The sequence below is a fragment of the Apaloderma vittatum genome, unplaced genomic scaffold (assembly GCF_000703405.1).
Source record: "Apaloderma vittatum isolate BGI_N311 unplaced genomic scaffold, ASM70340v1 scaffold2745, whole genome shotgun sequence".
NCBI classification, from domain to species: Eukaryota; Metazoa; Chordata; class Aves; order Trogoniformes; family Trogonidae; genus Apaloderma; species Apaloderma vittatum.
Window position 1 is genome coordinate 231,301 of NW_009715345.1, and position 26,832 is coordinate 258,132.

General features: G+C 39.9%; 1 protein-coding gene across 1 annotated transcript in view; it reads left to right on the forward strand.

The window, feature by feature from the left end:
- Positions 1 to 26,832, forward strand: part of DPP6 (dipeptidyl-peptidase 6) — a gene marked incomplete at both ends in the record, with an annotated part of 171,808 nt that overhangs the window by 71,993 nt on the left and 72,983 nt on the right. Inside the window, one exon of the mRNA XM_009869089.1 lies at positions 15,114 to 15,234. Coding sequence (XP_009867391.1) covers positions 15,114 to 15,234 — 121 coding nt within the window. The remainder of the gene's footprint in view (positions 1 to 15,113; positions 15,235 to 26,832) is intronic.

A 26,832-nucleotide genomic window follows, 5' to 3' on the forward strand; every position in this document is an offset into this window, starting at 1 on the left:
CCTGTAGCTGTTTGCAAAATGGACAAAAAAAGTGTATTCTGGAATGTACTCAGAGCTGGCTTTAAAAGAAAAAACCAAACAATTCTCAGGGCTTCATTGCGTTTCACAGAATCTTTCATACTGCAACAATCCTGAAATCTCCAGTGTTTGTCCCTCAGCCACTGCTATCTTGGATTTGTCCATTTTTCAGAGCACGTATTTCTTGGCCGGATACCCTGGCTTCATTTCCTGGTGCAAATCCAATATTAAGGTTTATCATATTCCAAACACTCTCTTTTACTGTAAAGAGGAAAAAGTGGCAACTCTTTTGATATGGAATTTGTATACCAGGAAATGAGCTTTAAAAGCTCAGTATTTGAGAAAATTTAGGGTATGTCTTCTGTCCCCAGTCCTCTCTTGGAGACTTTTTGTCTGGGTCCTTAACTAGATTGTTTTCAAATTTTGTGATTTAAAAAACATCAGTAGGAGACATTATAACTGCCAGTCTGGAAATTATGTTGGAGGAAGCATAACAGATACAGGAACAGCAAAGTCTTTCCTCTGCTCCATGAGCAAAATCAGGTTTGAGTGAGTCATTGACCTCAAATCTGATAGGAGTGGAGATACATCAGCCTTCACCTCTAAGCAAAATGTCTTCTGAAGAGTTGAATTTTTTTTCATTGCACACACATATAAGCCCCACTTTCATCCTCTAACATGTGCCATTTCAAATTCCTTAGTCTGCTGCCCAACAGGTCACTGCTGAGCAGTTTATACCAATTCACAGAGACTGAGGTTCATGGCCAAGCTTTCTTTCATATTCATTGGTGAAGACCACTGTGATCTCGTCATCGGGCTTCTAACCAATGGATGATAATGTACCTTCAGTTGATAACACATTATGTTCAAAACTAGAGACTACCTTTAGGACATGGCAAGGAGAGCAAGTACAGAACTGCAATTTTTTATTCACTGTTCACTAGCTCTTTCTATTTTAGGTCTAACGAACTGGGTTTCACAATGTGTAGCAAGAGCTACATCTGCTAATTGAAAGTTGATACTGAGTTTCATTAGTAATTTTCTCAATTTCACAAGTGAACCTTTCATACAATCTTGCTGTGAACTTGTGTGCCTTAAACATCTTGAGTCACAGCGTGTTATTGATTCACATTCATGTTAGTTTTATCAAGCTGAATGGGTGTCCTTAACTTCCACCTTGGAAAGAAGATTGAACTTTTTTCTTACCCAAAGTCTAGTTGACCAATTTACTTCCTCATTGCATTCTCTACCAAAGTAACATACTATAACTAAAACATACAGAATTATACAGAAAGGAAAAATATTCGTATCAAACCGGACAAATTATATATACAAAAGGTCAGTGTACACAGTCCAGGAGAACAGTCTTATTTACTCCCAGCTTTATCCTGTGATGCTGAAATAATTGATACTACTTTCCACCAATGTTTGTTCTGTAAGAATTTCCTAAATCATCAAGTTTAGCACATATCCCTTCTGAGGGACATATGGCAGATTTTTTCTTTTTAGAAACTTTGAATATTCCTGGTTTTACTGAATTCCATATGAATTTTGGAGACAGTGGATTTGTTTTGCATGTTTCTTTTCTTTTTTTTTTTTTTTTGGCTTCCAAATATGTAAGCTTATTTGCTTGTAATTCAGCTGTATTCCCTGTTCTTGCATTTGGAATCAGGCTACGTGAAGAAAACCTCACTGGTGGTTTAAGCATTATCTTGCATACCTCTAACATATGTTCATTTTGCACTTTTCCATGCCCGTCATTTACCTTAAAATAAAATGATAGCTGTAGTTTATAAAATAAGCAGGTTTTTACATGCATCTCTATAGTAGTTTGAGCGCGGTGCTGACAACAACAACACTGAGGTCGCAGGTTCGATTCCTGCTCAGTCCCCATGTGTTGCCTGGTTTAGTTGAGAGGTGGCGTCCCTGCCCATAACAGGGAGGTTGGACTAGATGATCTCTAAGGTCCCTTCCAGCCTAGGCCATTCTATGATTCCGTGAATGTATTTATAGCTAATGATCAGCAGAGTATTGCCAGAGGAAAAAAAAAAAAAGAAGCTTTTTAAAATCAAAATCTACAAGCATTATAAATGAGATAGAGAGAACATACAGTGGTTACTGCTCTGTATTGCAGGACTAATTGAGTTACTTAGAATATAATTGCCAGTGAAATTCATGTCTCCTTCTGTGGGGACAAGATCGAGAAAAATCAAGGTCTATTTAACCTTCATAGTGTGAGTGTGATTGGGTTGTGTGGCAGAAGGAAAGAAAAAAATGTCAAATGGGATGGGAAGGAGTAACGTGCTGGGAACTCCATCTCAGCTCCTCTGGTCTAGGTAGTTACAGGGCCAAACATGTTAAGAGTATTTGAGGGTGCTGCTCCCAGCACCCCTCTGTGCAGAGTCCTGACTGCATGCTGCACCTCCCAGGAAAGGTGAGAGCAAAGGCTGAGTGGGTTCTGCATCACCTGGAAGATACCTCAGTTTTCAGGAAATAAAAAGCTTTCCCCTTGAAATCTCCTCCTTTGTACTTTGGCAACACAAAGGAGAGGCAGGGAAGGAGAGTAAGAGGGTTTGGTTCTGAAATTTTTTATTCCCTTTGTAGCTTCTGTTTCATCCTTCCTAGGGAAGCTTTTTGGTCACTGTTTCTGACTGACCTCTTTCTCTCTTGCATTTCCAACCTTTCAAAAAAAGAAAGAGATCTGAAACAGAAGCAGCCTGAATGATCTGCATTCTTTGTGATTAAAAATAAACAGTGGAACTTTCCCAGGAGCAATTTTCTATTTATCTTGTTTTCTTTTGTCCTTACTCATTAAATTATATGCCAGCTTTTAGATTATGAACTCCTCCGATCATGGTTCTTGACTTCAGAATGCCACAAATGCCAACAGAGCTGTAAGTAATGGCAGATGTTGGATCTGAGAAAATCTGTGTCAGAAGATCGAAATGAAAAAAAAGCCCTCACTTCTGGTACCTTGGAAAAACACTTCAGCCTTTCTGAGACCTCAGCCAAAGTCTTAACAAATTAAGTCTTCCAAAGCTGGTGGAAGAATTGAGCCCTTCAGTATGAGCTCCTGAGTCAATAGAAAGAGCCGCTAAGTTCTGTCCAAGAGGCAACATATTTGCTAAATGTGGCTGTTATTAAAGGGCTCATTCTTCTTATTTGTCCTATGACACGAGGCATCATTTATACTTTGTAGAATGAGTGAAAAACGCTGTTAATTTGGATTAGCAGTGTGTATATTCACTTTTTGTGAAAATATCTATAAAAAAAGCCACACTTTCCATGATTACCTGACAGCCCAAAGTCCCCCTTAGTATTCAGTGTCATCAGCCCAATGGCTTCGTGCTTGGTGGTTTTCAGTGAATAGGCTGTATTTTCCTCAAATGGTTTGGGTGATACTTCCTAGCAATATGAAGATGCCAGGATAGGGCTGCAAAAAAAGCATTAGGCTGTACCTTTGCCCTGTTCTGTGTATGCTTATCTTTGTAAAAATCTTCACTCCTTAGATTTTCTCCCTTTTTCTGATTTTGCCATTTATGACTCAACAGCTACCCACTTTTAGAGTTTGAATTCTGCCACAGAAAAGCTTTGGTTAATTGATCTTCTTGGAATGTTTTACCAGTTTCATCTTTTTTTTTTGTCTTTTAGTGAGGTTCTGGCCGCGTGCAGAGGATTCATGTGAGGTTTCCCTGATAGATTTGATTCAGTAGTATCTGTGCAAAAGTTCATAGTTACTATGACTGTGAAACCAGTTTTCCTAAAACTTGTGTGTGACAGGCTTGGACCCTTCTATTTATAAAAAAAAAAATAATTAAAAAAGTGTGAAGAGGGTTTCCTTGCCAGTCAGAGAAAGAAGAGTTCAGGAGCAAGAGACTGTCTAGTGCGTATCTATAGCCTAAGCGCTCAAGGCATCCAGAAAACTGTAGTTTTTTGAGACTTTTGTCTAAGTTGTCCCACAATGAGCACATCCAGGTTCAAAACATTTGCCTTAAGGGCCCTGTTGTGAGAAGGAAGGAGCAAGGAGTAGGACTGCACTAATGACATCCACGTGCCATGAATATTTGCCTGCACTGACAGTACTAAAGTATGGTTCACATATTTCAAAATTGAAATTGGTTCCAATTTCAAAAGCAGAACTTCTGCTTTGCTGCTATTTTCTTTTTTTGTTTGTTTTTTTTTTTTTTTTAAATCAGACTCTGTAACAGCCCTGGCAGATACTAATGATAAGGGTGACACATCAGATGCTGGGGGAAGCAGTTCTGCACAACTTCAGAGGCAGCAGTTATAATTCAAACAAATCTCTCTCATAGATCATAGTATTTCTTCTTTAGCAAAGAGAAACAGGGGTTTTTGAGGTTCGCCTGGCTAGTCAGTCTTTTACTGTTTCCACGTGTTTTTTTTTTAAAGCACAACAAAACATACAGGAAGAGGATTATAGTTGCTGGAAGTTTTGTGTGCACTTGCCCTTGCTGCAGCCCCACAGAATGGTCAAAATGGGTTTCTCCCGCAGTCATAGTCAATAAACCTTTTCTAGTGTCAATTCTTTTGGAGCAGGTACTAACTTTTATTCTTGTAGATTATGCAGCAATCAAGTGTATAATTGGTTCTAAAGTAATAGAAGTTATGTTTCACAGCAGGTGCAGAAGTTGCATTAAGAAATCTCTATTTTGGTGAAGTGCAAATGCCAGGAACAAAAGGAAGAGCAGTCTTTCAGCCCCTACCATGTTAGGGCTTTGCAGGTGCCCTCAGTCAATGCTAATGCTGATAAACAGCTTCCTATCGTGCCTGTTACTGTTTAAAAAGTGCAATACTATTGAGAGAAATACTGAATTTCCTTCATATATAAAACATTTGAATGATAGATCCTGCTGCACAGAGCCAGAACCTGTCCATCTCGTTTGTTGTTAGCAAATTTTTAACTCTGTAGCACAATGTCTTGTCAACTAGGGTATCTAGATGCAAAAAAGCTGGTTAAGTGATGACGCCTGGAACTAAACTGGAGTGACTCCTTTAATTAGCAGGTTTTTCTTTGTCTGAGTTTGTGCCTGTCATGCCTGCTTAGTTCCAGGCAGAAGGGCTGCATAGATATCAAGTGAGGAGAACCATTTCTGCAGGAGATACTGAATCGTCTGCTGTTGTTCTTAACCCTGGGGGGCTTTTGAACTGCTGTGGGTACAATTGCTGTAGGTCTGTTTGTCTTCACCATTAGTTCATAGATTTTTATATCATTGTTTTCAAGCTGCTGTTCTCTCACCTTTTCTTTTTGCAATGACATCTGAATCAATATTTAGCTGTGGTTTGCTGTATGTAATTATTCTGGCTTGGTTATCTTGCTAGTTACAAGGAAGAAAAGCCCTTTCCTGCCCTGCCAATGTCTATATAAGCCCTGTTTAAGCATGGTGAGGGATATTCAAACAGCCTTTTACATGGTCTCTGCATTCTGGGAAAACAAGGTCTTCAGAATACATGTTATTTCCCCCTCATCCCGTTTTCCAGTGGTAGAATATGATTTTTTTTTCAGGGAAACCTGAGAAAGATACATTACATTTACACTGAATACCTGAACAGTTTACTCTGGTCGGAGATTTCCTTTCCCCTCCCTCCCCATTTTATGCAAAGAATTCCAATGGAAGATTGTTGTTTGTTTCTCCCTTTGGTGCTCTGCTCTTTGGTTACAATGGCAATAGCATCCTATTTTTATTTTTGTACATTTTGTTTGGCATCAGTGGGCTGGACATGTTTGGTCTTGTTCACCAAAGGAAGGCTTTGGCACGGTCAGTGTTATGAACTCTGCTGAGAATGGTTGTGTCCCTTTCCATCTCGGTGTTCTTGGTGCTGTGTTTTCATCAGTGGCAAAAGAGCAAGATAGTTAAGATAATGGCAGATGCTACAATAAATGTTACTGAAAGAAGGTATAGGTGATTTTATTGTAAATAAGGTGTGGGTGTGAAAGATTTCAGAGAAAAAAATGAGATCAACTATTTGCTGTAGAAGTTTTACCAATAAATCAGACAAAAATTTACTGCTCTTCCATCCAAATTATGAGACACAGGATGACGTAGTGTTTAGGGCATCCCTCCTGGAGGTGAGACATTGCCACAGGCTCCCTCTGTGACTTCATATATGTCACTTTATTTACCGGTTAGGTTACAGCATGAAGATGGCAATGTATTCCTGCCTTGCAGCGGACTTAGAGAATTATTATAGTAAGTGTTGCAGACATTCACACTCTGCATTAAGGAAAATGAGTATGTACCTACAAGCAGTGCATGTATTGATGGACTGGCTAGCTTAGAGTGATTCACTGACTTGTTGCACTATAGGGCGAGACCTGAATTCTCTTCCTTTATGTGTTACCACTTTTCATTGTACGCTACTGCAGCTGCATAAAGTACTAAATTTCTACCAGTATAATGCTAGCGTGGGGTCAGTTCCACTGACCATAATTATTCCCTCCTATTACAGAGATCTAAAATGTTGATATTACTTTTATTTTGATTGTGTTTTATGGATGTTGAACATGTATCTTTTGTTAAGGGCATTTTTCATTTCAGAGGGTTAACAGCTAGAAGCATCTACTTCAGGTCTAAATGTTGTATTAAAGAGGAGCGTTATGCTAACTAGCTCAGTGTACATGTGAGCATAGACATGTACCTGGAGGAACCCTGAATGTCAGTAGCCAGTTTCTTTGTGCTGACAAGTAATCTCTACTCTCTCCCTAGCTAGATATTCATTCTATAACACAATGAAATATTTAAAAGGAAACACTGTATCATCTCACATTAAAATAATCTAATTTATAGCGATGCCCTACATAACCGTCAGTGATACTAGGTTACAGAATACAAAATAATCCATCAAGCAGAACTTAAAAGCAGAATCAGAGTTCCATACTAAATGGTACATTTACTGATAAATTCTTTAATATAACACAGCAGTTATAAATTAAAATAACCCCATTAGAATCCAGGGCAAGGAAATCCAAGCAGACATGGTTCTCTTTGTTGAGGTGAAATAAATCCTCTTCTTCCCAGAAGAACAGAAAATAGGACAATGTATTTTTCTTGAAATATATATTTTTAAATCTCCAGAATTATGATAATTGTTTATTTGGCTGGACTCTGGCAGATTCTAGGTGTGATCAGGATCCATAAAAGTTGTAGACTAACCTGCTCACAGAATACAAATGGAAATGCACAGCATTTGTAATGATACAATGTCAAAAATTCAGAGAAGCTTGGAGAAACCTGAGAAGAATATTAATGGACATAAGGACTTAAGCTGAGGGGAAAAATAAGACAAAAAATCTCTTCTATGCCCAATTTGAATAGAAAAAAAAGTTTGAGAACATATCTTTAGATCAAAGAATTCAGTCATCACTCCTGAAGTCCATTATATGGGAGTTTATCTCCATTATAAGTTTTGCAAATTTTAGATTGTCTCTAAAGACCTTAAACACAGAATGGTACAAACTCTTCTGTTTTCCAAAGGGAGCCTTGACATGTCCTGCAGAAAAAGTCTCCAGACTTTATTGAATACCGTAGACACACCACAAATATGATTTAGTAGGAATTGCAATCTTAGAAAAACCTTAACTGTTCCTAACAAGGAATTGCAATATATAGGCTATATAGCACATAATTAATAGCTAAATAATATTACTTGCAGCAGTATTTTTCCTAGACTTTCTTCTGCTGCTGATGTGCCTGTAGAAGCCATTCTTAGTGCCTTTCGTGTTCCTCACTGAATTCAGCTCCAGACCAGCTTTGGCTTTCCTAACCCTATCCATGCAAAATCAGACAATGCCTCTATGTTCCACACCAGTCACCTCTTCTTGCCTCTTGTAATGTTTGAGTTGCTTCAGGAGCAATGTGTTCATCCACACAGGCCTTCTGCCTCCTTTGCTTGGTTTCATACGCATCAGGAGGGACCATTCGTTAGCCTGAAGGATGTGATACTTGAAAATCCAACAACTTTCCACAACCTCTTTTCCCTTCACAGCTGTGTCTCATGGGATTCTTCCAAGCAAGTCCATGAACAAGCCAAAGTCTTCTCTGCTGAAGTCCGGGCCTTAACACTTTCTGCCATGATATTGCTTCTCAGTATCCTGAACACCACCACCTCATGGTGGCTGCCCCCAGATTTTACTTGCCCCTGCCGTTGTTCCTTGTTTGAAAGCAGGAGGCCCAGCAGAGCATCTCCCTTCCTCAGGATATTCCCCTCAATGCCCTCCACAGACCTCCTGGGTTGCTTGTGGCCAAGTTGTTGTCCCTCTAGCAGATAATGGTTAAGGTCTCTCATGAGGACCAGGGATTCTCTGCAATGTGTTGATTGTGTGGAAGAGTTTCATTGGTTCGTCACTGGTTTAAATAATGACATTTTGGTTTTGTAAAGAAAGTAATTTGATTCAAAAGTTCATTATCGCACTCCTCCATCATAATTGTTATCTGCTTCATTCCTAAACTGTTAACATGAACCATTTGATGGAGAGAATGCCAATGTTTTGAAGGTTTTTGTCTTATGTCTTTTTTTCCCACCTGCTTTCAAACTATATTTAAATAGCAAAAAGAAAAGCTTAATTAAAATACTAGCTCTCATTATGTAAGCTCACTGGTGAGGAGCAGTTTATGGGTTTATTACCCTTTTTGAAGAACTGATAAGAGTTGGCGTAATTGTGTCATATGCATTAAGAACAACACTCATGACAGAATGCATTAATGGAAGCTATTTGAACATCAAAGTTTGTATTTTATGAGGTTCAGAAGAAGAAATTGGCAAAGTATTCATTAAATTATGCATGGTCAATCAGTAACCAGCTTTAGAACTGATTCTGAATTGATCACACATTTTTCTGCAGCAGCTGATGTAAGAATGATAACTACAAAATGCCAAGACCTTTCCAGTACAATGCCTGTCAGATTTCCTTCATATCCCAAAGTGAAAACACAATTATCATGCCTGCTTCAAGATGCTGCACAGGCAAAGATGGGCATGCTAATTCTGTGAAGGAAGGACAAGTTTTAACTTTGACAAAGCAGCAAGGAATCTTTCTCTCTTTGCAGTTTTTCATTTTCACAGTCCTCAGCTTCCAGGTTTTATAATATAGTGGAAAACGAAAACTGGCTTGATTTCCAGAAGGAGCTTGATTGTGCTCAAATTTATGTTTGTGATCTGACATTTCCAAACCCCGGTTACCTGCTGTGACTCTGTTACAGATCTCCAACAGCTACTTAACATATAAATAAAGAGGTAATACTTTTCTACTTCCTGGGCATATTGGGAAGCTAAATCTGTGTGTTTTCCTGAGACTTTCAGATGAACGTGATCTGTAACATCATATAAATATGTAGATGGTTAATAAACAGTTCAGCACACAACATTACTATTATTGATATCCAAAAAAAAAAAAGGAATAGAAGTTTAAAAAAATTAAGGAAGTATCTTAAACTGGAAAGTTAAAAAAAAAGTCCTCGGTTAAGCTGTAGGACTGTTGTGGTGGGTTGACCTTGGTTTATTTCCAGATGCCCACCAAGCAGCCCTATCACTCCACTTCCTCAGTGAGGCTGGAGGAGAAAATACTATAGAAAGCTTAGGGGTTGAAATCAAGATAGGGAGATCACTCAGTATTTACCGTCATGGGCAGAACAGACTTGACTTGGAGAAATAAATTTAATTTATTGCCATTAATTGTAACAGACTGGGATAGTGAGAAATTAAACAAAACTAAAAGCACCATAAAAGCTGCTGGAGAATAATCCTAGTTTAGACGGATTTTATCTTTCCTTATGTCTTCATTGATACTTGCATCTCACTGCTGAGTCTAATTTTTAACCAAACTCTTTGTGTTAAATGGCCAATGGTTCCATGTTAACTACTCTCTTGTAGTTAAATCCCATGGGATAGTCTTGCAGTGAGGAAGGCTGCCCTCTAATGTGTAAGAAACATTCACACTTCTACAATGTGCTAATAATTTAAAGTAATAAGCATCCAGACATTAACTTTATGCTTGGAGATGCTAAATTTGAGTGATGCCGCTCATTCAGTTGACAAGTTATACATGTTAGAAATGATGGGATAAAGGGAACATAAACTTAGAATGCCATCCTACCACTGGAAAATAAATAGAAGCAGTGAAATAGCAGATTAATGTGTATGAATTTATTTTCTCTTGGTCTGTGAAGAAATAGGAGCTTAACTCACCTGTTTGGCTGGAAGGAATGTGGGTTGAACAAACATAAAAGGAGGTGTGATATTCATCTGCTCGAAGTGGTTGGTCACTGTGATTTTTGCAGTGGTCTTAAAGAGAAAATTTTCATTTGATTCCTGAAAAGTTACATAAATTAATCCATTTAAATGTACCAGTATTTTAATTACTGCAGCATAATTACTTAATACCACTCTGGGTCAGTTTTGTAGAGAAGCCCTTAAGCAGTTGCAAAAACCTTTTAAATGAATTCTCCTTGAATCAATCAATGTTGTGTATTTTAAGTGAATTGAGTTTATTTTGTTGTTAGTTTAAACATTTACCTTACTGTATAAATTTATCTTACTGGCTAAATACTTACTGTTTGACTTAAAGTTCTCCTCCTGACTCAGTTCCAACCAGTCTAGTATTCTTTCTCCAATATTAGTTGTGCAACACAAGGATGTCAGATGGTTTGAAGTAGTAAGTTCTAAGGCAAGTTGTAAACAGGCAGAGATTCCTTCCCAAGACCTCATGAGTTAGTGGTGTGTTGATACCTGAGGCTAAAGGGGTCGTATCTTATGCTGAAAATTTCACGAGACATCTTGAGCTGCATAAAGCCAGCAGCAAAATCCCTATTGATTTTTATTACCCTGGTATTAAGTGAATGCATTTTAAAAAAAACCCACAACTTTCTTAGTCTCCCTGAATGTTTCAGTTCTTGTTGTTAAGTATTTCATCTTCTGAGCATACATTATAACATCCAGCAGGAAGAGAATGAAATTCTTGTTTTCTGTTATATCCAGAGACAAGGAGTCCCACACGTTAATTCTGATTTCATTAGGAAAAACTATTTTTATCCACTTTTAAACAGATTTCTTCTACATTTCATTGATTTGCCTGTTGTTCTGGAGCAATGAAAGGCTAAAATATCTTCTTCCTTACTTCTGTCCCCTCTCCATTATCTCATAGAGCTTATGTCTTCCTTGTTTATTCTGTAGAAGGTTAGAAATTTCAGTTTCTGCAATCTATGTATGGATGTTTCCATTCTCATTTCAGAGTATCTTCTCTTTCCTCTGTGAAAATGGACATAGTATTCACCGTGGGGTAATCTTCCTGGCATAGCACAGTTGTTTTTCCATGCCATTAGTTGTGCTTAGTGTTGGATTTCATGTGCTGTCCATGATAAAAGGCATATATATTACAAGAATGTCAGGGATAAAATCTTACTGAGATGTGCACACCAAAAGAGAATACACCAGAAATTTTAGATCTGGTCTTTGTTTTCTGTAAGAGAGGCATGAAACTGAGTTTGATCCATTCTGTTGTTATTTTATGTTAGTCTAGAACTGCTGTGTAAAGCAAGCATATACAATGTGGAAATTATATTCACACTTCTTTTATTTTTCTCTACTAAAATTTCTTATCCCTAATTAGCTGAAAGCATTATGATCATTTGAGAGAAAGCACTGCTTCGATGTTATAAAACTGAAACAGTAAAAAAATATTATATAGGTATTTCATAATATCATCTAATGTCTTTCTAACCTAGCATGTGAAGTAATCCAAAGACATTTCTCTTTGATGAATAACAGAGGTTCAAAAGCTTTTTCTTAATTTATAAGATACATTACATAGAAATCTTCCTTGTGCTGCTTCAGTTACCTTTTATCTTGATTATGGTTGACGTTTTTAGGGTACGAGGCACTGTAGTTAGCAGGATAATTTTAAATTCTCTATGAGGTGCTGCAGTTTGGCTCTGAATTATATGGGAGATAGTTTGAAGTCAGAGCACTATATTATTTTTCCACTGCAGCTACCCAATACCCTGTGCAGCCTGATTAGTGCAATGAAGCTTTGAAAGACAAAGCAGTGAAGACAGAAAACATTGCTATGCTTTGCAAAGCAAAGGGCAGGAATGGATTGTCAATCCACCTTCTTTATTTTTCCTGTAAATTAATTTAAAATTTAATACAGTACAAAGTATTGCAAAAACCTCCATTTGCTGAGAGAATCCGGGCAAGGGGAGGGGGGGGTTGCGTAGCTTGAATGACTTCGCTTGATTTTGTGCCCATCACAGAAGAGCCTTCCCCAAAGCACGCACAGCACATTTAGCTTTTGAACACAGAGATCTGGATTTGTCTGGGCCCAAAGTATCTTATTCTGCTTAGCTGTGCTGATTTTTGTGTACATTTAAGCTTCAAAAACCCTCCTGCATGCAGACTAACTGGCACATAAAATTCTTTACTTGGCATCCCTCATCTGGGTCTTCTGTTTACTGAAAATCAAAGTAGGAAAGAGAATGTAGTATCTTCAACATGTTTTTTACTTTCAAAAAATATTATTTGGATGCAGCATTTCTTAGTTTAAAAGGAATGAAAGCAAGCTACAGTTTCAGTCATACTTTTTACCTTTAAGCAAACTCACTGTAACTGCTGCCAAAATTAAATTAGGATCTATACTTTCTTCTGGAGTCTTTCCAGCTCATCTTTAGGTGAAACAATTACTGTAATAGGATGTAGAACAGAAGCTGAAAGCAAATATGTTTCCCAATTCTGTCTTTTCATGAGTGTAACATGAGAAATTACATTCTAGTGTTGTGGTAAAGATACCTAATATTTATTCAAGTATCTGTAAGTGTATAAAAACCCATCTGTAAATGTATACTAAATTACATTAACTGTTTGTTTTTCAGTCTAAACAGCTTTCTGATACCCTGTTCATTACATCTTTGCAGTCCTAATGGGGTTCTGTTGAGGGTTAGGGCTGGGCCAGCCACTAAACACTGACAGATGCTCTCTAACCCCTCTCCATCCCCAAATGGGAAGGGAAGGGCAATAAGGCAGAGAGACTTATGGATTGGAAAAGAAAACTAAATTTTAATAAAACATTAATAATACTAATAAGGAAATAATGAAAATAATGAACTATATTCAAACATATGCAAACCCAATATCGAGCCCAACTCCCCCCATAGCAATCTCCACTGATGCTGCAGAGCAGGCGGCACCAGGGAAGCCCCAGGCTCAGCGACAGAGGGAACTGGATATGGGGGATGGACTCAGGAACTCAGGATCAGGATCAAAGGCAGAAGAATGGACAGAGTCCTCCCTGGATGCCAGTCACTGAGGAAGAGGCCTTAACCCCCATGATCCCTCAGTTTTAAACCGAATATGATGTATATGGAATGCAGTACTCTTGTTGGTCACCTGTCCTGTCCATTCCTCACTGGAGACGCAATATTTTACTTCCTTGTGACCCCTTTTACTTCCTGGCACTGCCAATGTGACACACAAGATCCAGCAGTGACCTTGGTTACTAGAGGAGCAAGTAGGAGCAAGAGCCTTTCTGGGTACCAATCCCTGGCACTGACTATAAACCCCAGGTGCTATCACTTCAGTAGCCGGCACTGTCTGCAAAAACATGCTGTGAACTTCGAAACGTGAAGACTCTTCGAAGAAACTGAGCTGACAAGCAAAATCACTGAACAGAATCAGTTCTGTTTAGCTCAGACAAGGACAAGTTAAAAAATATTTTAAAAACAAAGTGTTACTTTGAGCAGGATGCAGTTAACTTTGGGGGGACAGGATCTGTTTCACTGCTGACAGCAAAACACAAAACAAGGCATTTAAACGGACGTTAAAGACTGATGCCATAGAACTTCTTTTTTTAATGGCTGGCTAAAGTTCTGCTCATTGATCGGTAGTTAAACACCTAAATAAACAGCCTGATTCTGACAATCTTGAACTAAAATTTTTAAGATTGATAAGGATTTTTTATTTATAAATTCTCCCAGGTGGAATTGCTTTCTCACAGACAGCATGAGTTGTGTGAGCAGATGTTTGCAGAGATCATAGAACCATAGAATGGCCTAGGCTGGAAGGGACCTTAGAGATCATCTAGTCCAACCTCCCTGTTTTGAGCAGGGACGCCACCTCTCGACTAGACCTAGCAACACATGGGGACCGAGCTGGAATCGAACCCACAACCTCGATGCTGATCCTTGTTGCCAGCACCACGCTCAAACCACTGAGCTAACCGGAGGCAGGCTTAGGTACCCAATGGGCAGCCTTGGCCTGGGGCCGCACTTGTCCTCCTGAGGAGCTGCGAGGCCCCATAACATTTTCATTGTGTAATCCTGAATCCACTAGACTTTTGCAGCAGGAGGGGAGAGGTTTCAAAGAAACTAGGGCTTGTGGCAGCTGCATCCATGCTGGCAGAGAGATGGGGCCCCACATATGCCTTCATCCCACCCACCCTGGTTCCTGTAGGAATGTGACATGGGGACTGAGGCGGGGCAGGAGGTCTAGCACAACCGATTGGGTCCTTGTAGTGTGTGCCTCTCCTCTCCAGCTGAAACACCAACCTCCTTGTGGAGGCTGTGCATCCTTTGTTGCTCAATGTGCTGCAATCACGCAGACTCTCCCCTGTTCTATAGCACATGTTGTCTTGTTGCATCTGCATTAAAAACTGGTCTCAGATTTATTGAATGAGTTTCCAGTTGCATTTTAAGAAAGCAGGAGCAGCTGGAAACAAGCAAGAAGCCAGTTCACTCACCACATGGCATCACCATCAACTCTGCAAACTGCTGCGGTGTCCTGGACCATTTTTTCCAAGTCCTGAGTGGTGGCATTCTTCATTTCAGGCTCTCTAACTTCAATTTCTGAAGACAGGAGTGAGACAAATAAAGCTTGTATCAAAAGGCCAAGGCTTCAGTTAGTTGTAAATTAGCATCTTTCTATTAGTCGATGGCATTAGAAACAAGCTGTGGAAATCCCTTTTTGACAAGACGCTATAAAATTGTGATATGTGATTTTGTACTGCCAATTATTGTAAAAGTAAAATGCAACTTTTTATAATGGAGCCACTGCTTAATGCTGTTCTCTCTTTCTTTTTTCCTTCAAATCAGATATTTATCTTTGAGAATAACATCTATTACTGTGCCCATGTGGGGAAACAAGCAATCCGAGTGGTCTCCACAGGAAAGGAAGGCGTTATTTTCAACGGGCTCAGCGACTGGCTATACGAAGGTAGGACATGACATTTAGGGCAGCAGTTAGTAATGAGCCTAAGTTACACTCTAGATTTACAGAACTGGCTGGAATTAGACGTTCAGCATTACATTTCTGGGGACTGGTGGACCGCAGAGATGAAAATCTGCTATTCTAATGGTTGTGTGAAGTGTTGGACTGGAAATAATGTGAAATGATGTAAGAATTCTGTTTTCAGACTGTTTTTCTTTCTCTTAGTCCAAAGGTAATAAATCACCAAGCTTTAATGAACAGAACTGCTTCATTATTTAATGGCATCTGCAATCACTCAATAGACGTGCCAGTTTTCAAATCACAGAAAGAACATAAATGAGGAGGGAAAGGGGTTTTATTTCGAAGCAAGAAACAAGGAAATTATTTCACTTGCTTGGTTGTCCTCCACAGTACTAGGTGGGATGCTGAAGCTGCCCACGTCTTGCTACTTAAAATTTTTCTAAAAGCAAGCAGGTCCTCACAGTAATTGGCTTCTTTCCTTCAAAAATGGTCCTGATGGAGTAAAAGGTCATTGCTGGAGCACTGCTTTACTTTGGTCCTTTTGACTGGCAGATGGTCCTTTTTTTAGGTGTCTCTGAGCAGCTGCTTGCTAAATAATTTCATCTTCTCACTGGCTTAGGACAGGATCCCAGTCATCCCCAGTTCTTTTGGGGGATGTTATAGACTTTTAAGGTAATACTTTATCAGAATTAAGATTAAAAGGTCTATACAGGATATATATATATGTGTCTGTAACATGTATATAATATGGATCCCTCTCTCTGTTGCTGGCTAATGCTGCCAGCAGTTCCTTTTCACAAAGCTCCTGGTTTTGGGACCTGGCAATTTCTCTTTCGTATGACACAGCTTCCCTCTAAAATCACACTTTCTCCTGCAGGTCCCAGCACAGACCCAAGCTTTTCTTACCTCAACAGAAAGAATTGTCCAAATACATCTATTAACTGTGCCCTGCTGGCTGGTCCCAGTTTTCTTGAAACTAAGTGGAAAAGAATAGGTTGCAAAGTGCCATTCATCATCAGTTGGTGTAAAAATATGAACCACTCCTTAAATTACACTATATCACAGCTAAGCTGGGCTGTTGGACTCAGAAATGAAGGAATGAAAATAAATTATTTTGTTTACTACTCCAGAGGAGCTGGCCCCATAAATCAGTATACAAACTCATCAAACACATCAGTGGAAAAATCTGATACTGGTTTCGATTACCTTCGCTCTTTGAGTATGTATTTACACTGTACCACAGAATATTTGCAAGTGAATGTCCTACTTTGTAACCAGAGAGGTGGCTAAGAAGTTACAAAATGTTAATTATCTTTAATTTGTCTTTATCTGTTAACTGTTTGCTGAAGTTGTGGACAGACTTGTTTGACTCTTTAAGTCAGATGTGCATATTAGCACGCAGATTCTGCTGATAAACATCATTCAGTACATAAGGTCTTCTCATAAAGTCTCACACACAGCACCATGCTGAGAAGAGTTTGTCAAGCCAGTGAACTCCAAGCACGCCGGCAAGGCCGTGATGACACTTGTTTTGCTGACTCATATTTTTATTCAATTACGGGATTGCTCAGGCAATTTCTTGGCTGACATTGACTTTCAGGTTTGTGCTTTATAATGAACTTTCTTATTAACTTTATGTTAATGTACTGGGGTAGGAAATGAATGTATGATCAAACATAGTCTGGTTATACCAAGCCAGGATCTGTAATCTCTCTGAGCAGCATGCTCACTGGGAGTACGTTTTGCAGAAATCTGGATGTAGCATCCCTTTGGAAATGTCACTTTGTGCCTAAGTACAGTTTATATTAAAATAAAACTTCTATTACTTCACAAGCAAGGTGTAGAAGGACCCACAGGAAAGTGTGAGATATAAATGTTCCTGAGTGATGGAGTGCAGAATCCAAAATCAAATCCAGGGCTGGGCTGTGTGAGCTGAGCACCTTCTCTTCGACTACATCGCTTGTGCAGTCCTCGTGGAGGCAAATCTGAGACAGGAGTCAGGATGCGTGAACAAGCTGTGGGGTCACGGGATCAGATGGGTCTGCGGTGTTCAGATGTCAGCTCTCTGAATGTGTGGATGGATGGAGCAGGATCCCACAAGAAATTGAATGTCGTGTGGTGGTAAATGGGTAAGGACAACTGGGAGATAGATGACACCTCCCCACTGGAGTCCACAGGAATTCAAGCATCGTTGTCAGTGAGGCTGAAGTTTTTCTCCAGTAGCAGCTGGGATGCTCTGCCAACACTGTTTCACTGATGCCTTTATTTTTCTCTCTTTTTCTTGGAATAAACAGAATCAACCTTTTAAATCCAAACACGCCTGGTTGGAATTGCGTGATAAATGGGCAAAAATCAAAAGGTACCACCTCGAGACTATTTTTCCTCTTCACCATTCCCACTGAAGTTACAAAAGTGTCTTCCCCACCTTCCTAACGGAGCTGGGTGGGATGCTGAGCCCTGCGTTTGTTTGCACTGTCACTGTCTCAGGGAGCTACCGAGATGAATGCTGAGCATATGTAGAAATCTTGTTCCATCTGTGCAGCCATCTCCAGCAGATAGTCTGCAAAGGAGCTGCGAGAAACGCTGAGACGGGATCACAGGGAGTTCAGAGCACTCCCCTTCCCTTGCACGCTCTTTTTGTTGCTGAAGTTCACCACCCCCGGCAGTGCCCGCTGGGTTACTGTGACAGCTCACGACCTGCTTCTCACTTTCCCTAAAAGCAGTGCAAAAAAAAATAAAAATCTTGGTGTTTTCTGCTTGAGGAAACAATTTTTTAAGGTCTTCCGTGGAAATCAGCGAAAGCACATCCACAAAATTCCTCCCCTGCCCTTTCTGAGAGCTGTTTGCAGAGCACACCATGCAGATGGCAGTGCCAGCAGTGCTGCTGTTTGGGTCAACTCCTGGTGCCTGGTATGAGCAGTAGAGCCGGAGGGAACACTTTTCTTCATAACATGATTGCTTTTGTCACGACAGAAGAGATGCGCTGTGCTATTAATCACAGGTTTTTACAAAGTCCGGAAGCAGACCAGATCTAGAGTAGATTTGACAGGCTTTTTGCCCTGGAAAAATGCAGAAGTTCATTTCAATTCAAGTTAAGCTCTGCTTTTGTAAATCTGCCAAAGGGGAAAAAATTTCTTCAAGGTATTTATGCTGATCTGTAGACTTTTGATAATATAGTGAAAAACATTTCAAATCAATCAGAGCTTAATCTACTTAGTGCATTTAGCTGGAGGGTTATAGATTGATACATAGATTCCTGTAACATGAAAGCATAGATTAAACATGGGTTTTATTACTAAAATAAGCATTGACAATGTTTTCGTAGTCTGACTTAACATTTTCAGAGCTGTGCCTGATAGATGCTCATACTAAAATGGAGTGATATCCTATAAAAGAGAGTTTGAAGTTCTGCAGCTGAAACCTGCTAAGCATTTAAATGCATAGCACCGGAAAAGAGCAGTTAACGTTTCAGTTTTCTGTATAATTGTTGTTGGCTTGAGAGTATGTTTTAGCAACAATAAGTCTTAAAGGTACTTTCAAAACAAGCAGTGGCGTGGCACAAAGAACTTTCAAAGCAACATGGTAAGAGTATTTATATATATATATACTACTTTTATTAAAGTAATGTACATTTTAAAAGGTGAAGTGCAGGTACAATTATTTTCATTCAAACACTTTGTTAGAGCACTCTTGAACAGAAATTCTGTCAAGTTGTAACTGAAATATCTTCATTCACTGCCAAGCACATGGAGAGACTTTGCAGATGCTGTGAGAACGGGTGGCAGTGAGGGACTCTGCCAGAGGTCAACCATGTGATCTTAAGTTACAAAGAGAAGGTTATGGCATCTCTCTGTTGCACTTTGGAAACTCACTGAGTTTGGGATTGTGTGATGCTGAATCCTTGGGCGTGGGGCAGGAGGACCTCTCTCTGTGCTGGCACGCTACTGCCAGACCAGGGACACCCCAGCAGGGTAATTCAGCATCCTTTTACATGGCTCAGCTCAGCCGGACAGGGACCTTTTCTGGGCTACACTAGTATAAAGTTCTGGCATGAAGTCCTTTGAGCAAGTCTGTGTTCTCAGATAGAGGTACATGACTTCTGGAGAGCTACTTAGCTTCTTAGCATCTTAGCGTCCTGGAAATCAAGGGGGAGCAGGATGCAACATGGCGACCTGTGCTTCTGACATAGGTGGGAGAAGAAGGAAGATTTCTCACTTATAGAGGGGCTTATCCTATCCATAGAGTATGAAAGTGAAGGCTTCCCTTGTGTTCTGCTGCGTGTGTCCTCAAATGCAAGCTATTTTACAACTTGGTCTGCAGGACCCATTTTTGATTTTTAGGGACTTTGGTTGCTAAAGGAAGAATTGCTTGTAAGTTACTCCCCTCTTATCATGTCACTGTCAGAGTCATCAGATGGATTTGTTCTGTAAGTCTCTAAAGATCATCTCGAAGTGAGCATCCTGCATCTGGTTTGGGACAATCCACATTATCAGTATAAGCTGGGGGAAAAGACGTACGTGAGCCAATGATGTGTGCTTGCAACCTAGAAGGCTGAGATGCATCAAAAGTGTGGCCAGCAAATCAAGAGAGGTGATTCTGCCCCTCTCCTCTGCTCTGGTGAGACCTCACCTGAAGTGCTGTGTCTGGGGTCCTCAACACGAGAAGGACAAGGGCCTACTGGAACGAGTTCAGAGGAGGCCACAAATACAATCTAAGAGGTAGAGTACCTCTTCTGTGAGGACAGGCTGAGACAGCTGGAGTTGTTCAGTCTGGAGAAGAGAAGACTCTGAGGAGACCTTATAGCAGCCTTCCAGGACCTGAAGGGGGCTACAGAAAAGCTAGGGAAGGACTGTCGACAAGGGCATGTAGCAATAGGGTGGGGGGCAATGGTTTTAAACTAGAGCAGGGTAGGTTTAGATTAGGTGTTAGGAAGGAATTCTCTACTATGAGGGTGGTGAAGCTTTGGAAGAGGTTGCCCAGAGAGGTGGTGGAGGCTCCATCGCTGGAGGCATTCAGAGTCAGACTTGATGGGGCTCTGAGCAACCTGATCTAGTTGAAGATGTCCCTGCTCACCGCAGGGGGGTTGGACTAAATGACCTTTGAATGTCCCTTCCAACGCAATGCATTCTCTGATTCTATGATCCATGTTCCAGACTTAGTCCTGACACTGTAGCTGTGACATCTCATCTGGACATCTCCTCATCCTCACGTCAGCAAGAACTACATCTGGTGCCAGGCAGGAGCCCCAGCTCACATGGCACGAGTTTCAAACTCTTAACGCTGTATTGAGCCATATGTATCCGTCATTTAACACTGATACTCTGCTCTGTTGAGCTTAATGCACAATGTTGCTATGCTTTATTTTTTACTAAGGAGCAAGAGAGGGAGTGAAAAGAGACTTTTTCAGCAATGACTCATGTGCCTTATTAATCTTCATTCTGCCTGCATTTACATTATCACCAACGGATCCTCTTATGTGACTTCGTAGTGACACCTGGTGGGAGAGGCCAGGATGTCATCGTCATTAAGACAATGAAACTGCAGGTTTTTTGCTGCAAGATCTAGTAAAGGCTCCCAATTTCCCCCTCACATACATTTTCCCAAAACTCTCTCTGAGCTTATGGAAACTGAACATCCAAAGGTACTGTTTGATTTGTGCTAATAGTGGTTCTGTTCCTTTTCTAGTATAAAGAGAGGAAAGAGAACACAGTAATAAAGAAAAATCTTTTCCATAATTTAATCAGCATCCCACAAAAAGGGTATATTTAGAACATGTATGGCTGGTCTCAGAAGTGCAGTGCCTGGTAGCAACTACCAAATCAAATAGCAGTTATTTTGAGCAGTATCTTTTCTGCTTGTAGTATTTCAAGCAAGTGAAGTAAATATATTTCTTAAGTTTGCAAGTATTAGTCTTGGCACTCTGGAAGTGGTCTTAATACTCAGAAAATGCTAGATAAGCCTGCTTAAATAATGCCTTACCTAATTTGTCTGTGTGCTCAATTTTTCATAGTATAATATGAGATTGCTGAATTTCTGCTTGGACAGAGGAACTCTGATGATCAAATTATACCTGAATTTGAAAAGGAATATTCATAATAGGCTGAAAGCAATTAACTCCTAAAATTTCTGTTCAGTGTCACCAGAGAAGGAGGTAAGATATCCTAATATTTCACCGTGTAGAGGTAACCTTTCCCAGTGATTAGTAGCTCCAAGACCTGGTGGAGGAGGATGAGATGAAGAATTAGACTGAGTCACCACTTAATTTTTTAGAATACTATGGATAAATAGATCCTTTGCCAAAAGAATGTTCAAGCCAGGACTCCAGAGGGGCTAGCCCTCATGGGACTACAGATGATTCATTTTTTACAAGGTACGTGAAGAATCAATGGAACAGTAAATACAGATTTTGTTTTTAAGAACTTTTGTGTTTTCAAATAAAAATACTTCATGAACATAGATTAATTTGCAGTCCTACACATCTGTTATGGAGTAAAGGGGGGTAGGGAAACACCTGGAACTGAGATATGTAGAAAGCGTTCCTCTAACTTGTATGTTGGACATCATTCAGTGTTGCCCTTTCAGTATGTGCAGCTGTTGTGTAGCGCTTGGAGCCATACAATTCCCAGTTAGCCATTATTTAGCTGCCTATTGAAAATGTTGGTGACTACTTTTTGGTGTGGCCCTATTCGCATGCTCATTTATACCAAATGTGCATTAAATCTGTCCATTTCAGTTGCAGTCAAAATAAGAATGATGAGCAGATCCTGGCCTCAGCCATGTGTTTGAAGTGGAAGTTTCCATTGTATGTTGTTCTGCTCCAAGGAAGATGAACTAGATGGAATGTTATTTTTCCTTACATATGTTAAAGCAGAGGAAAAGAGAGCTTTACATTTCACCAGATCATGACACAAAAGTTTTGGTAGAGGTTTTTTCACCATCTTGCTTTGGGAGAGGTTCACTTGTTCTAGGGAAGCTCACATCATAGACTGCATCACCAGGAACAGGTTTCTGGACCTTCTCAGTTGGCTAAGGTCAGAGAAAATCGAACCATTTATGATACACATTGTGAATGCCTGCCTAGAAATCAGCAAGCTCCTGAAAATTTTCAAATGTGCTGTTATCTGGACTGGCTTCAAAATCCAGCCCTGCACCACCTTGCCAGCTCTAGCCTAGTCTTTAACCTTCCCTTTCTGCAGAAGGTTGTTTAGAAGGGGGCTGCCAGCCAAACTCAACACCTGTCACCCTCTAATTTTTTGGATCGCCATCATTCAGGCTTCAGGATGGCTTTTGGATGGAAAAGAGAATATTATTTACTGTGGTCAGTGATCTCCTTGGGGTGGTGGATAAATGCCAGATGTCCATCCTGATGTCACTGGTCAGGCAGCAGCTGTCAGTACTCTAAGTCATCACGTGTTCAGTGAGTGAAGTTGTTTGTGTTTGCCCTGAAGCTTGCACTCTTCTTTCAGGGAGGTCTTACTTAAATGTGCATTTCTTCAGCATGAGCTCTGAGCCTTGGTGCTTCTTTTGGCATGCTTGGAGGCAAGGCCTCAATGGTGGCTTAGCACGGGGCAATAAGTAAAAAGAAAATTCTCCTTTCTTGAATCAGGTACTGTGCCTCCAGAAATAATGCCAGCCTGGTCACAGCCAGAGGGAAGACTTTAAATAATTCTGAACAGATATTTTTAATAATATTTTAGATAGTTTCTTACGGTTCCATGCAGTCTCTCGCAATTCATTCCTTGCTGAATGAAATTGTTCCTTTGTTGGATGGTATCATCCAATCATTGTTGGCTGATTTCTATATACTTGCAGTAATAGTAAAAATAAAAATGTCATTCTCTGCTGTTGCTAGTATTTTAATCTTTTAAAGTAAGGCAATGTTCATCTGCATTCTAACAAATTATGAGTGACTTGTTCGGGTCTGCTTGGCTATGTGATTAAAGAGATTATTGAAAATTATATGAAGCTTCCCCTGAAAATAGATTTGCAGTCTATATAGCAAACAGGAGAGCACAAATTGTGTTCAGTTACAGCAGTTTAAATACAGACTAAGTAAGTCTTTTGATCTGGGCAGATTTAGTTGAGATGTGCAACTTCCCCAGAATTTAACCAGCTGCTGTGGTAGAGTCTCTTCTCTTTTCCACTGTTATTTCACTGCCACTGCTTTGTTACCTCTTCAGTTACCTTATGTGAGAAAAGAGCTACCCAGTTTGCAATTTAAACCCCATTAGTTAACTACTCTTCCTCTTAAACAAGAGTATGTGAAAAAAATGAAAAACTGACAAATAAAATGTGTAGAACAGTATCAGAGTATGCAAGTAGCACCTGGTAGACATCTGAAGATAGGTATTGTATCACTGAGTCAAGTATTTCCAAAAAATGGTATATTAAAAGTTTTATAACAGAGCTATTGTGGTTTTTTCTTTTATATGAAAAACCTCTATTTCTCTGCACCAATTTCATTACGGTAGCCTTGGGTTAAATGCTCTGTTGGAGATCTCTGTCCTCATTTGTTGATTGTGCTGTTATTTTTAATAACTAATTAGTATACTGGCACTGTAAATATTGTGAAATAGATTTTGACCTATGCCTTACTATCCTGAAGTCTGGAATAACTCCACAGAAGCTAATGGTGGTGGTCTGGATCTGCAGCAGGGTGCTGAATGCCAAGGTCTTGCTGTAATATTCATGTTTGTGTCCACTGTCAGAGTTGCAAAGGAATTATTTTAAACTGGCATTATTCCCATAAAAAAAGAGTGTGAATGTTAGATAGTTTGGCAAATCCACTCAAATTTGAGAGCTACGTTTTTCCTCTGTAAAATCATATCTGCATTTTGATACAATGAAATGCAAAGAATACATTTAGGTGATTGGGTTCACTGTGGGTAAAACAAAAATGCAACATTTCTGTGTTGGTAGAATTGAGCTTGGAGGCTGTGACACATGTGAGAGTCTTCCAGGCTGCAGAATGTCATAGGAGATTAAAAGAATTGGGTTAATTTGTACGAAAACTATGTACATTAATATTGGGAGAAAATAAGTCCGTTAGGGCACGTTGCCCAGGGATACTGTAAGGATGGCTGTCCTGGGGGATTTTTTAGAATCCTAGAATCATAATTTAAGGGTGAATGAGACAGATTTTTGTCGTAGGTTGTTGAGATAACCATCAACCCTATTCCAGTGCGAGGAGGGATTAGAAGATTTCCCTGAGCTGCTTCTAGACCTACAATTATATAATTTTATATGTAGTTTTACTGGCTTTGTCTGATCTCTTTGGAGTTAGACATATTGGCTCTGAGTCACTGTAGGATCTTTTGGAACATTCCTTCAGAAGTTACAGAATAACTGTTTTTATATGCAATAGGGTAAATATACATAAACTGCTTGTACAAGGTAGGCGTGGGGAATGGAGCACTGTCATGATAAATATACACTAGCCTCAGTATTGCCCTAAGGGAAGTTGATGGGTTTCTTCTTTTAAAGGTGTTAATGAATTTTTGTTGAAAAACATGTTTTGATAAAAACCCCAAGCTTAATATTTTTGAAGTGCTGCAATCAAGAAGTGATTAAAAGAACAGAAAGAAAAGACAAATGGAAAGATAGCTGTAGAAGTTTTATGTTAATGTGTAATTCCATTCATTTGAACTGAAAAGTACATTTCTGTAGATTCTTTTTCTTGATGCACCAGTTCTTCCTTGATGCAGTCTTGCTTACAGAAATTGAGGGGCCAGTGCAAAAACTACAGGCTGTTTAAATAGCTGCCCTTTTTGTCTCACTGCTCCTTGGCCTGAATAAAGAGTACGTGCTGTAAGAAATAAAAAAAGCAAAAAATAAGTGTACTCCATCCAAATTAGAACAAGTGAAAGCTACATGAAAGGGATGAAAATTCTGCTGAGGTATGTGATTCTCGCTAGAGAGCTGGCCTTTCACTTGTTGTGTAAGAGCAGGAAAATCAAAAGAATATCGGAAATAATGACAGAAGTCACTTTGTAATTTGTGTATGTCAGCTCTCCTAATGAAAAAAAAGAAAAAAAAAAGCAAAGAATGAAACTGAAGTGTAGTTTAAAAACTACAACTCCAAATCCTTATACCAGCTGGAGAGAATCAGAGGTTGGAGTAGGTCTTTGGCTGGAAGAGCAGTCAAAGACCTGTGTAACACAAAGGGTGAGGTACTGCTGAGGGCTGGCTGGGATGAGGGAAGGCCCCTCTGAGCTGAAGTCCAGCAGAACAGGCAGAAGGTTAAATCTTTGTATATGAAAAATGACCTTCAGTATTCCTGTGTGTTGTATATGATTGGCATTGCATGAGGAACGATAACCCAACATGCTGGTATTGGGAAAACAAGACTGGTTTTTTGCACCAACATTTTGAACAAACAGTTCTCCGCTGGACCTCAGATGTTTGGTACATGTAGGGTGTGGGTGTTACAAGGTATTTTTCAAATTGGGACAAAAAAGCCCAGTGGTGACTGCCCTATTGACACCAACCAGGACATGGAGGTGACTCTACCTGGGTTTTGCTCTGGATCAGGAGTACTGAGGGAGTAGGGCGGATCTTTAAAGTGATCAGATTGACATACCAGCAGTTTCTATGAGATAAAGCATCCAGGGATTATATCACCCTCAGCACTCAATTAGTTTATGTTGCTATAAGTAACTACCATATGGTGTAGCTGCTGCACCAGCTGTTTTCCAGTCTTCAGTGGGTACAGGTCTACAGGGGAAACTGTGCCACAGAGTTAACAGTAATTAGAAAAGTGGAGGAAAGAACATCTTTTAAAGACGATCTTAAGACTTTCAAGCGAGTAAGTAGTACAAGTGGCCATGGATGTGTTGGCTGTTTTGTGCCAGGCTGGAGTGACAAGTTGCCTGCAAACACCAGGTCTCTGCAGCAGGACGGGTTGCAGGGGTTGCAACTGCTCCTCATCTGCAGTGGTGCAAAGCAGGAACCAAACCCAGGTGGACCTGCACCCTGCTTCTGCCTCCCTGCAGCCTTCACCCGCACCCACTGCAGTTTCTCGGGTTCAGGAGAAGGGGTGTTATGTCACAAGGCAGTTTTCGTCACCCACCAAGGCAGAACTAGGCCATGGTTACCACACTGGGGATAAGACTGAGGAATGAACCAGTGTTTCTACACCTGCTCAGGTCAGCAGCCTCCAGCAAGGGCAGCACCAACCACTTACATTTTCCCCAGCCTCTTCACCTGCTTTCTACTCTTTCCTACTTTGAGAAATATTTCCATAGAGCTGGATTCAATAGTAAACAAAATAGATTCAATAGTAACAGATAGATTTTTTTCATTTTTTCAGTATCACAGTCATTTAAAATGAAGGCTACAATTTTACTCCTTAGCATGGTTTACAAAGGTCTAATCTCTCATGGATTACCTTTTCTTGTGTGTCTATAACTCCCTTCCAGGCTGAATCTTTTACTGTTTTGTTTGTGCTGGTGGTGTTATGTACATACTCCTTTTTTTTTTTAATTTATGTTTCATGTATTCTTTGTAAGCTGCTTTTAAAATATTTGAGACCCTTTTTTTGTGCTAAAACAACTAAAGGAAAGAGATGCAATCTTGGAGGGAAAG